This window comes from Podarcis tiliguerta (genome assembly GCF_965153285.1).
Source record: "Podarcis tiliguerta genome assembly, chromosome: 16".
Classification (NCBI taxonomy): Eukaryota; Metazoa; Chordata; class Lepidosauria; order Squamata; family Lacertidae; genus Podarcis; species Podarcis tiliguerta.
This window is the reverse complement of record NC_139549.1, coordinates 4,562,128-4,575,118: the sequence shown is the minus strand read 5'-3', so window position 1 is coordinate 4,575,118 and position 12,991 is coordinate 4,562,128. Positions and strand designations below refer to the sequence as shown.

The 12,991-nt window shown below is 53.5% G+C and overlaps 1 protein-coding gene across 2 annotated transcripts in view; it reads right to left on the bottom strand.

Annotated features, from left to right (window-relative positions):
- The window catches only part of ZNF687 (zinc finger protein 687), a 43,339-nt gene that overhangs the window by 13,107 nt on the left and 17,241 nt on the right, over window positions 1-12,991 (bottom strand). For both annotated transcript variants that reach the window (XM_083416438.1, XM_083416439.1), the window contains exons 2-8: window positions 10,765-12,968; window positions 9,507-9,685; window positions 7,351-7,527; window positions 4,719-4,881; window positions 2,036-2,353; window positions 1,125-1,237; window positions 219-360 (exon numbers count right to left, since the gene is read on the bottom strand). In XM_083416438.1, the coding sequence (XP_083272564.1) occupies window positions 219-360; window positions 1,125-1,237; window positions 2,036-2,353; window positions 4,719-4,881; window positions 7,351-7,527; window positions 9,507-9,685; window positions 10,765-12,968 (3,296 nt within the window). The remainder of the gene's footprint in view (window positions 1-218; window positions 361-1,124; window positions 1,238-2,035; window positions 2,354-4,718; window positions 4,882-7,350; window positions 7,528-9,506; window positions 9,686-10,764; window positions 12,969-12,991) is intronic.

Genomic DNA, 12,991 nt, shown 5'->3' with positions numbered 1-12,991 from the left:
GCAGCCCATGGCCCGTGTAGCTCAGCACTGCCTGCAGTGAGCGGCAGTGGCTCTCCAGATTTTCAGACAGGAAGTGTCCCCTGCATGCCAGGCAAGGGCTCAGTCATGGAAGAATCCACCCTCCCTCAAAAGAAAAGCAAGATTCTAGTCCTCATGCAGGGAAATGGCAACATGGGAAGTGGTTTTGCATCGAGTCTGACATTTGCCACCCCCTGTACCTGCGAGTTCCTGGCACCCATGCGGGTGATCAGCACCTCTTGGCTGCGGGTCTCGTCGGTCACCTTGATGCCATGACGCACCTCGATGTGTTTCTCAAGGATGAGGCGGCTGCTGAAAGTCCGCTTGCCTTCCGTGCAGTACCTGGGGTAGGAGGGGGAAAGGGGGAGCAGTGAGAAGCCAGTAGAGACGGTGTCCCGGCCTGGGAAGCGAAGGGAGGTGGGTTTATATCTTGATTTTATTCTGTGAAGCACCCTGAGCCCCTCGGGCATAGGGTGCTATATAAATTCAATAAATAGAAATAACAGACAGAAGGCTGTTCTGGACAGCGGTGGCTGCATTACAAAGTGCTTCAGAAGTAGGCTGGGAAGAGAAGTGCAAAGCTCAGAGTGCAGATGAGGAGCTTCTGTTCCCCTTACAAGATCTGGATCTGTAAGTTCATTGGGGCAGGGCCTGGCACTCTCAGCATCATCTCTCACACCACTGCTGCCCACTGTGTGTTCTGTACTTTTCGTCAGGACTTCTGTGACAAACGTAGCTGAGGGCATTTCACAATTCTGCACAAGTTATGGGATTCACCTTGGGGTGCTGAGAAGTCTTGAATTGCTTCCAAAACAAGATTATTGTCTTCAGGACGTGGTGGGGATATCTCCAGCAGTCTCCACTCTACCCCTTCCCTGTTCTGCCAACCCTTGGCAAAAATTACCTGGAAATCATCTAAAATCTTACCACCAGGGCAGCTGAATCAAATCCACAGAAGTCAACAAACACATCCTGCCTGATTTTACAGCAGAGGGCGCAACACACCCACAGGAAAGATGGAGTGCATGGACACACCCACACACCCACAATGTGCTGCCTGACTCGCCAACCAGCCCAGAGGCCAGGAGGATGGGCTCCTTCCATACCGGCAGGGGTAGACACGTTTGATGCCCTCGTGGTTCACACGGACATGTCTCCGGAGGCTGGGGTAGGAGCAGAAGGATCTCTCGCACAGGTGGCAGGGGAACTTCTTTACGCACTGTGGGGTGGGGGGCAGGGGACCACAGAGAAGCCACAGAAAGAAACTCAGGTCAAAATAAGTGAAAACGTCACCACCAGCACCTCTGCCCCAAAGCCCAGCCCCGCAAGTCCTCTAAGCCCAGCATCCGCAAGGGCAATCTTTTTTGCTGCAATTCTCCCCTCTGCTTCCACTCCCTGTAAGCTCTTGGAGGGGCAGAGACCTGCCTCGTACCTGATTCAGTACAATGTAAAGGGAAAGAGGAGAGTTGTGATCCTTTTGAGGTATCCCCCAGCCCCTGGCCAAATTCTGTGCGACTGCCATAAAACGTAGGGAACAGGCTGTACTACCAAAATGATCAAGGTTTTAAATGACAATTTTAGGTTATATTTTAGTGATCAAGATTTAATATATATTTTTAACTGCCGCTATACCTGAATTGTCTGTTATATCCAACTGCATTTCAATGTATTCCTGTTGTGTTTTATGATTTTCCTGATATTGTAAGTGAGCTGGAACTGGTCTGTGACCGTAATAATAAAATTCTATCCCCAAGCCCCTTCATTTTCCTCCTGTGTCTTTTGAGTTTTAGATTGTAAGCCTCCTCGGGGCAGAGACCTGTTCCTCTGTTCTTAGCAGAGCACACAGAGGGGCATGACATTATAGGAATGAATGAGTTTCCTCGGCCATGAAATTCTGTCCCTCCTGACTCGCAGGTGCCACTCAAGGTACTCCCTGTGCCTTTTAAAACCAGAGATGCTGGTGTCGATCTCCCTAGCCTTGCTATCACCCCACTGCCGCCTGCCGCTCCTCCCTCACCTTCCCGTGAATCTTCTTCATGTGTAGGACATACTCGTCCCTCTCCGGGAACCAGGAGTGGCAGATCCCGCAGGTGCAGCCGTTGCTCCGGGAGCGCCCTCCGCCCTCTGACTTGCGCTGGAAGCGACCCCGCTTGCTCTTCCGCAGCTCCGGGGAGCTGGGCGGCTCCTCGTCTTCTGAAGAGGACGACGATGACTCCGAGAGCTTGGAGACGGGCGGCGGGGGCTCCTCTTCGGCCGGCTCCTGCTTGGGGGTGAGCGGGGCAGCAACTGGCTTCTTGGCGGGGTCCTCTTTGGGTTTCTGGGGCTGGTGGGTGCTCTGGCGCCGGGAGGGAAGGAGAAGCAAAAGGTTCAGAGAAGGGCAACAAAAACCACCGAGGGGGTCGAGCGGACCCCCTATGAAGAACGGTGGCAGCTTCTGAGGACTTTTCAGTTTGGAGTCAAGGCGAGTTAAGGGGCGAAAGGATAAAGATTTATAAAATGATGTAGGGCATAGAGAAAGTCTTTCCTCCCTCTCTCCTAATACTAGACCTCAGGAACGTCCAGTGAAGCTGAACGTTGGAAGATTCAGGATAGCCAAAAGAAAATAATTCCTCACAGAGCACACAGTTAAAGTCAGGAGGCCGGGATGGCCACTAACGATACGATACAATAATCTTTATTGTCATTGTCCCATACAGAACAACGAAATTGAAAAACCTACATAAGACATTCAAAAACCCAACAAACTTGCTATCCCAACTATCCCAACCTGGTTAGCCACTAAAACTCTGATACTTCATTTTAAAATACAATATACTCCCATACAGACTCCTTACAATGCATTTAAAACCAAAAATCGCATTTGGATAGAAACTGTTTCTCAGGCGGCTAGTCCTAGTCTTTATAACCCTGTACCTTCTTCCAGAAGGCAGAAGCTGAAATAGATCATTTCCGGGTTGCGCACTATCCTGCACTATCTCTGCAGCTTTCTTATAGCACCTGGAAGTGTAGATTTGATCCAAGGTGGGAAGAGTGCACCCAATTATTCTCTCTGCAGTCTTTACAACATGGATGGCTTCAAAAGAGGATTAGGCAAATTCATGGAGGAGAAGAGTATCAATGGTTACTAATCATGCTGACTGTTCTCTGCCCCCGTGGTTAGAGACAGGAATCCCACTTGCTGTAAACTACAGGAGAGGGGGGGGGGCTCTTGTGCTTGAATCCTGTTTGTGTGTTCCCCGCAGGCATCTAGTTGGCTACTGTGAGAACGGGTTGCTGGACTAGACAAGCCACTGGCCTGATCTAGCAGGCTCTTCTTACGGTCTTAAGAGAAGGTGGCTGGACTGGTCAACACCATTTCCCAGCTTCACTTCCTGGCTGGGCAGCAGGCGAGTGGAGGGGCTCTTTGCATGCGAGGCAGACGCCCTGCCAGCTGCACCCCTTCCCCAAAGTTCAGTCTCTCTTCTGAGATCTGAGCAGCTCTTGCTCACTCTCCCAACATTATCTTTGTAAACAAGAGGACCAGTAATTTCCCCCTCTCTCTTTTTAATGAAAGCTGCAGTGCTTGGGAGCCAGGACTTTGCAGCCAGCGGCCGTGAGGATTAGAACGAATGAAAGCTGTGGTTCTCAGGAACCTGAAAACAGTATCATATTCCTTTTCTGTGCTGTTGCTGTGGTATACTGCAACACACATGCCGTTCCTGCCTAGAGTGCTATTCCCCAGAGCAGAGGTCGGCAAAAAATTTTTGGGCCGGTCCACTGTCCCTCAGACCTTGTGGCAGGCCAGAGAAGCGGGGCGAGGGGGGGGGGCTGGAAGAAGAAGCGAGGTGGGCAGATTCTCCTCCTCTCCACCCTCCACCTCCTGTGCTTACCTTCCCTGGGGCTGCCACCGCCGCCGCCACCACCGCTGCTGCTTCTTGTGGGTAGGCAGAGCAAGCTCATCCCCTCTGCTCTGTGGCCCACAGGAGCACCAGGGTGGTAGTGGCAGAGGGAAGATGAGTGGTGTGAGAGGGCTGGCTCCAGAGAGGGGCTGCTTAAAATGGTGCTCAGCCAGCTCCCTTCCTCCTCTAGGCAGGGAGAAGCCAGGAGGAAGGAGGGAGGAGGCGCTGCTGCGGGTGTGTGTGAAATGGAATGGAATACAGTGGTGCCCCGCAAGACGAAATTAATTCGTTCTGCGAGTTTTTTCGTTCTACGAGTTTTTACGTCTTGCGAAGCAGCACTGTGTATTGACGGTTTCCCATAGGAATGCATTGACGGTTTCCATAGGGAAATCCGTCTTGCGAAGCAACTCAGAAAACGAAAAACTCTTTCGTCTTGCGAGTTTTTCGTCTTCCGAGGCATTCGTCTTGCGAGGTACCACTGTAGGGGGGAAAAGGGCAGCCCGAATGACCAGAATCCCCACGCCGATCCACTGACAGTCCGTGGGCCAGATCCTGAAGGCAATTGGGCCTGATCCGGCCCGTGGACCTTCGTTTGCCGACCCCTGTCCTAGAGGGATGAAACCATTTCCTTCTCCCTGTTGGATTGATGGCTCATGCTACCCATTCCCAAAGTAAGTGAAAGAGGCAACAGCTCCCTCAACTGAAAACATCAAAGGTGGAACTAGACTAGGTGTGGGGGGAAAGGAAGTGAGAAATTACCGATTTCCCCTGTGTCCCCCCCCCCGCCAACTCTTCCCCCTTCTGCCCCACAAGGCCACTCACCTTCAGGTGCTCCAGCATCGTACGCTTCTGGGCGAAAAGGAGAGGGCAGTCGGGGCACTTGAAGACGCTGACCCTCTGGTTGAGCAGGTGCTGGTCGAAGTGGGAGGAGAGCAAGGGCTTGTGGGTAAAGACCGTGTCGCACATGGCACACTTGAAGATCATCCTGGAGGGGATGAAAGGGACAGGAGGGCTCTCAGGAAGGAACTGACCTGCTCTGCGGCACCAACGTCTAGGCAACACGATGACCGTATACATACGGAATAGAAAATCCTTATAGAATTCCTTCAAATCATAAAAAGTTCAAAATGAAATCTTTAGTCTCAAAGTCTCTGAAAAACTTTAAATGAAGCGAGTGGGACGCGGGTGGCGCTGTGGGTAAAACCTCAGCGCCTAGGACTTGCCGATCGCATGGTCGGCGGTTCGAATCCCCGCGGCGGGGTGCGCTCCCGTCGCTCGGTCCCAGCGCCCGCCAACCTAGCAGTTTGAAAGCACCCGCAAGTGCAAGTAGATAAATAGGGATCGCTTCCCAGCGGGAAGGTAAACGGCGTTCCGTGTGCTGCGCTGGCTCGCCAGATGCAGCTTGTCACGCTGGCCACGTGACCCGGAAGTGTCTGCGGACAGCGCTGGCTCCCTGCCTATAGAGTGAGATGAGCACACAACCCTAGAGTCTGGCAAGACTGGCCTGTACGGGCAGGGGTATCTTTACCTTTACCAAACTTTAAAGCGAGGTACCAAACTTTTATGAAGCATTCTATATCCACCCAGAACGCTGATGAAGAATTCTACGAAACAGTAGTCAATATCCGGTATTACTGTTCAGTGTTGGACATCACTGTTGAATACACAAAGCTTCACAGCTTGTCTTCCACTGTACAAAGTCTGGCACCTCGCTTCATTTAAAAATTTTCAGAGACTTTGAGACTAAAGATTTCATTCTGAACTTTTTATGATTTGAAGGAATTCTATAAAGATTGTCTATTACGTATGTATATGGTCATCGTGTTGCCTAGACGTTGTTGACGTTCTCTTTGCAACACAGGGGTTTGTTTGGATACTTATTGCTGCTCTGCGGCACAGCAGGAATCAGCCGGAATCAAGACAAAATAAGAACCCAGGAGGCACCTGCTGGCTCAGGCCAATGACCCATCTGGTCCTGCACCCTGTTCTCACAGCGGCTGAGCAGACGCCTCTTTTGGGAAACCCACAAGCAGGATTCAAGCGGAAGAGCCCTCTTTCCTCCTGCAGCTTCCAGCAACCAGGATTCAGAAGCATCGCTGCCTCAAACTGGGGAGGCAAACGGGTAGCCTCTTCTCGGTGAATTTGTCTAATTCTGTGGGAGGGAGTTCCGTCGTTTTAACCATGCGCTGAAATGAAGCAGTGCTTCCTTTTATCCGTCCTGAATTGGGGTGTAGGACAAGGTGAGGTTCTGGCTAGATGCAAGGCCGGGTTCAGGCTTTGCTCTGAGGAAACCCAGAGCTCTGAAGTCGTTCCAGCAATGGAGAAACTGAAACCGACAAGCCTTTTTATAGGAGTAGCATCCGGCGCAGCCAAATTGTTAGGACCACCTGTGCTTCCATATGCTCTTTTGCTCAAAAGGGGCCAGGGCTTCTCTAGGAGCCTCCCACTCCAGCAGAGGGAAGGAGGCTCAGGGCTTGCACACAAAATGGCAAGGCCACATGTTTGTCCCCACCAACACATCTGGCTGCACTGTCTCTGGGTCTGTGTGCCCTTCCTGCAGGTCTTTGCCTGTGTCACCGGATGAAGAAGGGCCTGGCTCCTGGTCCCAAACAGGTCGGAGGGACGGGGGAATGCTTGTTCCTGTGGCTCAGAAGGCCAAGAAGAAGCCCTGCTTCCCCTATGGGAGAGTTTCGCTTTTTGTTTAAACTATTTACTTTGTGCTTTCATCCTGCATTTTTACGTTGAGAACTGCCCTAAGATCTTCAGATGAAAGGAGGTATATAAATTTAATTAATAACAACAACAACAACAACAACAACAACAACAACAACAATAATGAAATAGAGGTGATGGCTCTGCCCTGCCTCAACAACAACAACAACAATAATAATAATAATGAAATAGACGTGATGGCTCTGCCCTGCCTCAACAACAACAACAACAACAACAACAATAATAATAATAATGAAATAGATGTGATGGCTCTGCCCTGCCTCCATGGTTGTTTGGTTGTAAGTCACTTTGGGTTGCCTTGGGCAAGATAACGCGACTAACAAATTTAATAAATTAAATTAAATTAATGCTTCTGAACACCAACTGCTGCTGTGCTTGGGTCCTGCTTCTGGGCTTCCTATTAGGGCATCTGGTTGGCCATGCTGAGAACAGGGTGCTGGACTAGATGGGCCCCTTTCTGGCCTGATCCAGCAGGGGTCTTCTTACATCTTCTTCTGTAAAGTCCATCAGCTGGAGGCCCAAAGGCTCCCTCCCCATGATCAAGCCCTCCTTTCGCTCTAGTCATTTTTTAGACAGACACACAGGGTTGTGGCCAACTACCGGATGTCCCACTCACAGTCGAGTTGTGTCCGTTAATTTCAGTGGGTCGCCTCTGAGTAGCGCTAGCAGTGGACACAACCCAGACACACACACACACACACACACACACACGCCATCTCACTTGGACTGCTGGTTGCTGAAGCCTGGGTGCTGGGTGTAAATATGGGCATGAGCGCTGGGGGCTGATTTGAACGCCATGGGGCAGATGGGGCACTTGTGGAAAACCTCGCAGTGAGACGTCTGGATGTGGGACTTGATGGAGTTCACTCCGCCAAAGACGACTGAGCAGCTCGGGCACCTGAGGACGAGAAGCGGGAAGTCTTACTGATCAATACACCTAGCTACCCATCGCTAAAAACATTCCCTGGGCAGCTTACCAAAACAATGATTACAACTGCAAAACGTGATCATTAAAATCAACAACAAAGGCATAAAAGGTTGCAGCCGATGCTCTGAGAAGACCCACTGAAATTAATAAATCTAAGACATTGTTATTTATGCATACCAAATTATATCCATTTTGATTAAACATTACGGTTAACGCAGTGGAGTAGCGTGGGTTGTCAGCACCTGGGGCAAGGCAAGTAATTTGCCCCCCCCCCCGCTGCACTGTCCCTCCCCCAGATAGTCCCTCGCTCTCTCTCCGCACCGCACGCCTGGCACCCTCCCCTCCACAGTGGGCGGCGACCCGGCGGCTGGGATCGGATTCGCACAGCCAGCACTGCAGTGAGAGAGAGAGTGAGCCAAGTAGGGGCAGAGAGCTGCGAGTGCGAGCACACCCCCCCCCGATGTTGCGCCCGGTGCGGCCGGCCCCCCCCTGCACCCCCCACGCTACGCTACTGGGTTAACGTATTACTACTTTTGGGCTGTTACTATATTTTGAACAGCTTTGGGTACCAAATTTGTAGTCTATAAATAAAATAGCAATAACCACCTTCATTAACAACAATGGGTCTGCTCTGCATTGGAAAGACCCCAAAGGAAAATCTTCCTAGCAATAAGAGGGGGCAGCCTGGTTTCAAGACACAGACACACACACAGAGAGAGAGAGAGAGAGGGAGAGAGAGTGAAGGGAAAAGTATTCATTTTTGCTGATGAGACCACACCGAAGGTGGCACGTGAGCCTCTCTGGGGAGGCTGACTGAAAAGGACCTCTCCTTGGGAGCTACCTGCCTTCCTTACTTGGTGGAAATGACCAGAGGAAGCTTTGGAGGGGGAAAGCAGGACCATTCCATTTGACAGTAAAAGTTGGCATCCCAAGTTAAGGACTGGCTGGAAAAGCCCTCCAAACAGTATCAAAGGTTCTCGCAACCTTCTCCTGCGGCAGGAAAAAGTTCTGAAGAAAACGACCACTTCCAAGGCCATAAACTGGAAAATATGGTGTGATGGCAGCTGAGCCCCACTTCCTGAGTTCTACCTGGATGTTGGAGAAAGGGAAAAGGCCCATCCTGCCAGGTCCTGAGCAGAATAGATGGCCCAGCCTTCCTGCTCCCCCATGACAAGAAGACAGAAGGGCCAGGGGGCACTGAGTGGAGATGATCTGAAGGCAGAGGAGGCCTGGGCCTGGTAAGTGAATGGAAATGAATGATAATACAGTGGTACCTCGGTTCACGAACTTAATCCGTTCCGGAAGTCCGTTCTTATACAGAATCCAGAAGTCAGTTCTTAAACTGAATCCGTTCTTAAACCGAGGTGCGCTTTCCCTAATGAGGCCTCCCACTGCCGGTGCCCTTCCACCGTTCAGATTCCGTTCATAAACTGAGGCAAAGTTCACAAACCGGAACACTACTTCTGGTTTTGCGGAGTTCATAAACCAAATAGTTCTTAAACAGGACTGTTTATAAACTAAGGTAACACTGTAATAATAATAATTGGTGGCCACTTGGGAACCATATGTAGAATGCCACCAGGTTCCATGATGGAAGAAAGGCATGGATAAATAAGTATGGGGGTGGAGGAAAAAGCCAAAATATCGAGCCAGCATCTTAGGCTCCAACGCCACCCAGACATGGAACATACAATGATCAAAAATAAGAAGTGGGAGCTACAGCAAAGCTTGCTTAATTCTCACATCACCGTTTCGACCTCCACTCCATGGATGCCCTGCTCTGAAATCAGGGGTGAGTGGGAAAAGGGGTCCTGAGTTCAGATTCCTGCTTCAGCGGCCAAATCATTAGAACAGGAATTAACTTTATCCATGTTGGGCGACAGAGCTAAAAAAAGGGGGGGGGAAGGGTCTGCCTTTTGGGTTTCCACTCACACTCAAGACACCCCTACCTGTAGCCTATCCTCCGGGAGAAATGGAGGCAGGCTTCCTTCAGGTGGGCCTCGAAGTTGGCCAAGAGGAAGTTCCCCCCGCACTCGGGGCAGACGTGAGGCGGGCGGTTCTTGTGCATGCGCTGGTGGGCGCCGAAGCTGCACCGGTTGGGCATAATCATGGGGCAGGCGTTGCACACCTTTGGGAAGGAGCAAAAAGAACGGTTAATTTACATTGGATAAGGCAGGCAGGGAGAGGGAGGGAGGGAAGGTGTAACGAGTGCTAACTCTGCCACTGGCAAGGAACCGCAGAAACTGTGCCCTGGAATCAGGGCTTTGCCAATGAAAGAATGGCCGCTCGGTGCCAAATCACCTGTCCAACCTTGTTGCCTCCAGGTAGGTCTAGGATTGCCCTCTGCCCAAAACACTGCAGTAAGTGAGGACAATATTCAGCCCAAGTGGGGAGGAAGACTCTCAACCTGACCTACCTCCCGGGGTTGTTGTGAGGACAAGATGGGGGGGGGGGGAGAGAACCCACATACACCATCTTGAGCTCCTTGGAGGAAAAAGTGGATCCACCCCCATCGTTCTGCCCGGACACTGAGGTCCAGCTCCGAGGGCCTTCTGGTGGTTCCCTCGCTGCGAGAAGCCAAGTTACAGGGAACCAGGCAGAGGGCCTTCTCAGTGGTGGCACCTGCCCTGTGGAGTGCCCTCCCACCATATGTCAAAGAGAAAAACAACTACCAAACTTTTAGAAGACATCTGAAGGCAGCCCTCTTTAGGGAAGCTTTTAATGTTTAATAGGTTATTGTATTTTAATATTCTGTTGGAAACTACCCAGAGTGGCTGGGGAAACCCAGCCAGATGGGCAGGGTACAAATGAATTATTATTATTAATTATTATTATTATTATTATTACTACTTACTACTACTACTACAAGGGCTATTACACGAAAGAGGGAGCAAGCTTGTTTTCTCCTGCTCTAGGGGGCAGGACTCAAAGCAACGGCTTCAAGTTGCAAGAAAGGAGATTCTGCCTAAAAATTAGGAAGAACTTTCTGACAGTGACAGCTGTTGGACAGTGAAAAGATCTCCCTTGAAAGTCTCCTTCCTTACAGGTCTTTAAGCTGAGGGTGGGTGGCCATCGTCATGGATGCTTTAGCTGAGATTCCTGCATTGCAAGGGGCTGGACTAGATGGGTCCCCCCAACTCTATCCTTCTATGAAATGCCAATAATAGTAACAGAATGCCACCCTGACAGCGTTCCGAGCGCCCTCACCGTGGAGGCGGAGGCTGTGGCTTGCTGGAAGTGGGCTGCGAGGCCGGCCTTGTCCTTGCAGGGCTCCTTGCATTCCAGGCACTGGCAGGAGTTCGTGGTGGCCTGCTCGGCGCTGCCGTTCAAGGGGAGGACGGGGGGGTCGTGCGTGGCCGCCCCGCCGGCTGTGCCTTCCTGGGTGACGGCGGCCGCGGCGGCCTTGCTGGCGTTCAGGGAGGCCAGAGAGACCAGCGGGGTGATGTCGGGCTGGCCGATCATCTGGTCCAGCGCGATGGGCCGCATGACCAGGTGGGAGCACTGCATGACCAGGCCCTTGTCCTTGTGCTCGCGGGCGTGGAGCAGCAGGCTGCACTTGTTGAAGAAGACCAGGCGCTTGGTGCAGTGGTTGCAGGTCACCTCGATGCGCATGCTGCGCCGGTCGTAGTGCCGCGCCAGGCTCTTCTCCAGGGCGAAGGCGTCTCCGCACTCCAGGCACCGGTACCCGAGCGGCGGGAGGGTCAGGCTGGAGTCCGCCGGGGGCGCCAGGTTGGGCTTGTACATGGGCAGCAAGTTCTTGCTGTTCAGGATCTTGTTGAAGGCCTCCACCAGACTGGACTGGCTGCGGGAGATGACCGTGCCGGCCACGGTGGGCGAGGACTTCTGCGACTGCTGCATCACCACCACCGTGGTGCCGTTGACCTTCTGGCTGGGCCCGCCCGCCTGGGCCGCCGCCGCCGCCACGACGCCCGCCTTGGGGAGGGCCTGCGGCACCAGGCTGACGATGTTCTTGGCCATGGCCTTGCTGGGCAGCACCACTGCCTTCTGCTGGGCCACGCTGGCAGCCATCAGCATGGCGCTGCTGGCGTTCTGGATGGTGGAGACGGGCAGCACCGTCCCTTTGATCTTGGTCCCGTCCCCCAGCTGCACGCTGACTACTTTGGGGCCCTCCACCACCTTCACGGGGCTGGCGGCCACCGTTTTGGGGCTGGGAGGCCCCGCGGCCCCTTCTTCCTTTTCCGCAGAGGCGGGGGGCACGGGGTCCTCGGCGGGAGCGGCCTCTTGCGAGTCGTGGTCCGAAGGCGGCTTGGCGGCTCCCGGCTCCGTGTCGGAGGAGACCCTGGTGACCGTCCTGGTGATGCTTCCGGTCGGAGTCTTGATGGTCTTGATCCTCACTTTCAGGGGCCGCGAAGAATTGGAGGAGGGGGAACCAGCACTCTCGTCCTCGTCCTCTTCCTCGCTGGACGCATCTGGCGGGCACGGCACAGGCTTCTCGATGGGCTCCTCCTTCAGGGTCCCGACGCTGGAATGTTTTGGGGAGGCGGAGGGCCCGGGGCTTGCTTCTGCCTCCGGAGGAGAGCTTTTGAGCAGTGAGTCCCTGGGGCTGGAGGGAGAGTGCTTGACCTCTGGGGTGCTGTGGGAGCCGACGCAGAGGTTTGCGTCTGAGCCCGGCCAGGGTGCTACGGGGGAACCGTCTGTAGGGTAGCAAACAGAACCGGGCTTTGGGCGGCCCAGTGGACTGGCCCCCTGGCAGGGTGCCTCGCAATCGGACTCCTGTTTGATGGCTGGGGGCACCGGGGGAGCAGCAGGGGTCGGAGGGAGGCCCACACCGCCGGCTGGGCATCCTTCAAAGGACTGTGGGAATGTTGGAGGGAGGGGCCCTGCGGCCTCCCCTGCCGACAGCTCGTGGCAGGCCAGTGGGGGGACCGAAGGAAGCACGTGGGGCGGGGAGAGGGCCCCCTTCTCCTTGGGCTTGCATTCTCGCGGCTGGTCAATGAGGTTAGCCTCACTGTCCTCGGGAGGGTCCGGGCTGAAATGGGAAAAGAGGTCTAGGCTTTTGGCCCCCTTTTCTTTGGGGGTCCAACACTCTCCGTTGGCGGTGGCCACCCCTTCTGTGGGGCGCGTGGGGGAGGAATGGAGCGCCTCGGGGGCAGAGAAGCCGTTCTGCAGCAGGCGCGGCCCGACGACGTGGCTGTCTTTGACGCGGCCGTCCACGGCCTCCAGCTGCTCGGGGCAGACGGTGTTCTTCACTATGACGCTGACCGTGGTGATGTCAGCGTGAGGGAGGGCGTGTTCAGGGACCACCGCCTCCACAGGGATGGGCTTGATGTGTGCTTCCGCCTCCTCGTGGATGGCCTCGTTGGTGTCAATGTCGGGAATGTCAAAAGCCGCCAGGAGGTCGTCAAAATCGGGGGTTTTCATGTCGCCCATGGCGAAGGATTCAGAAAGCTCTGGAAGGCAAGGAGGGAAAGGA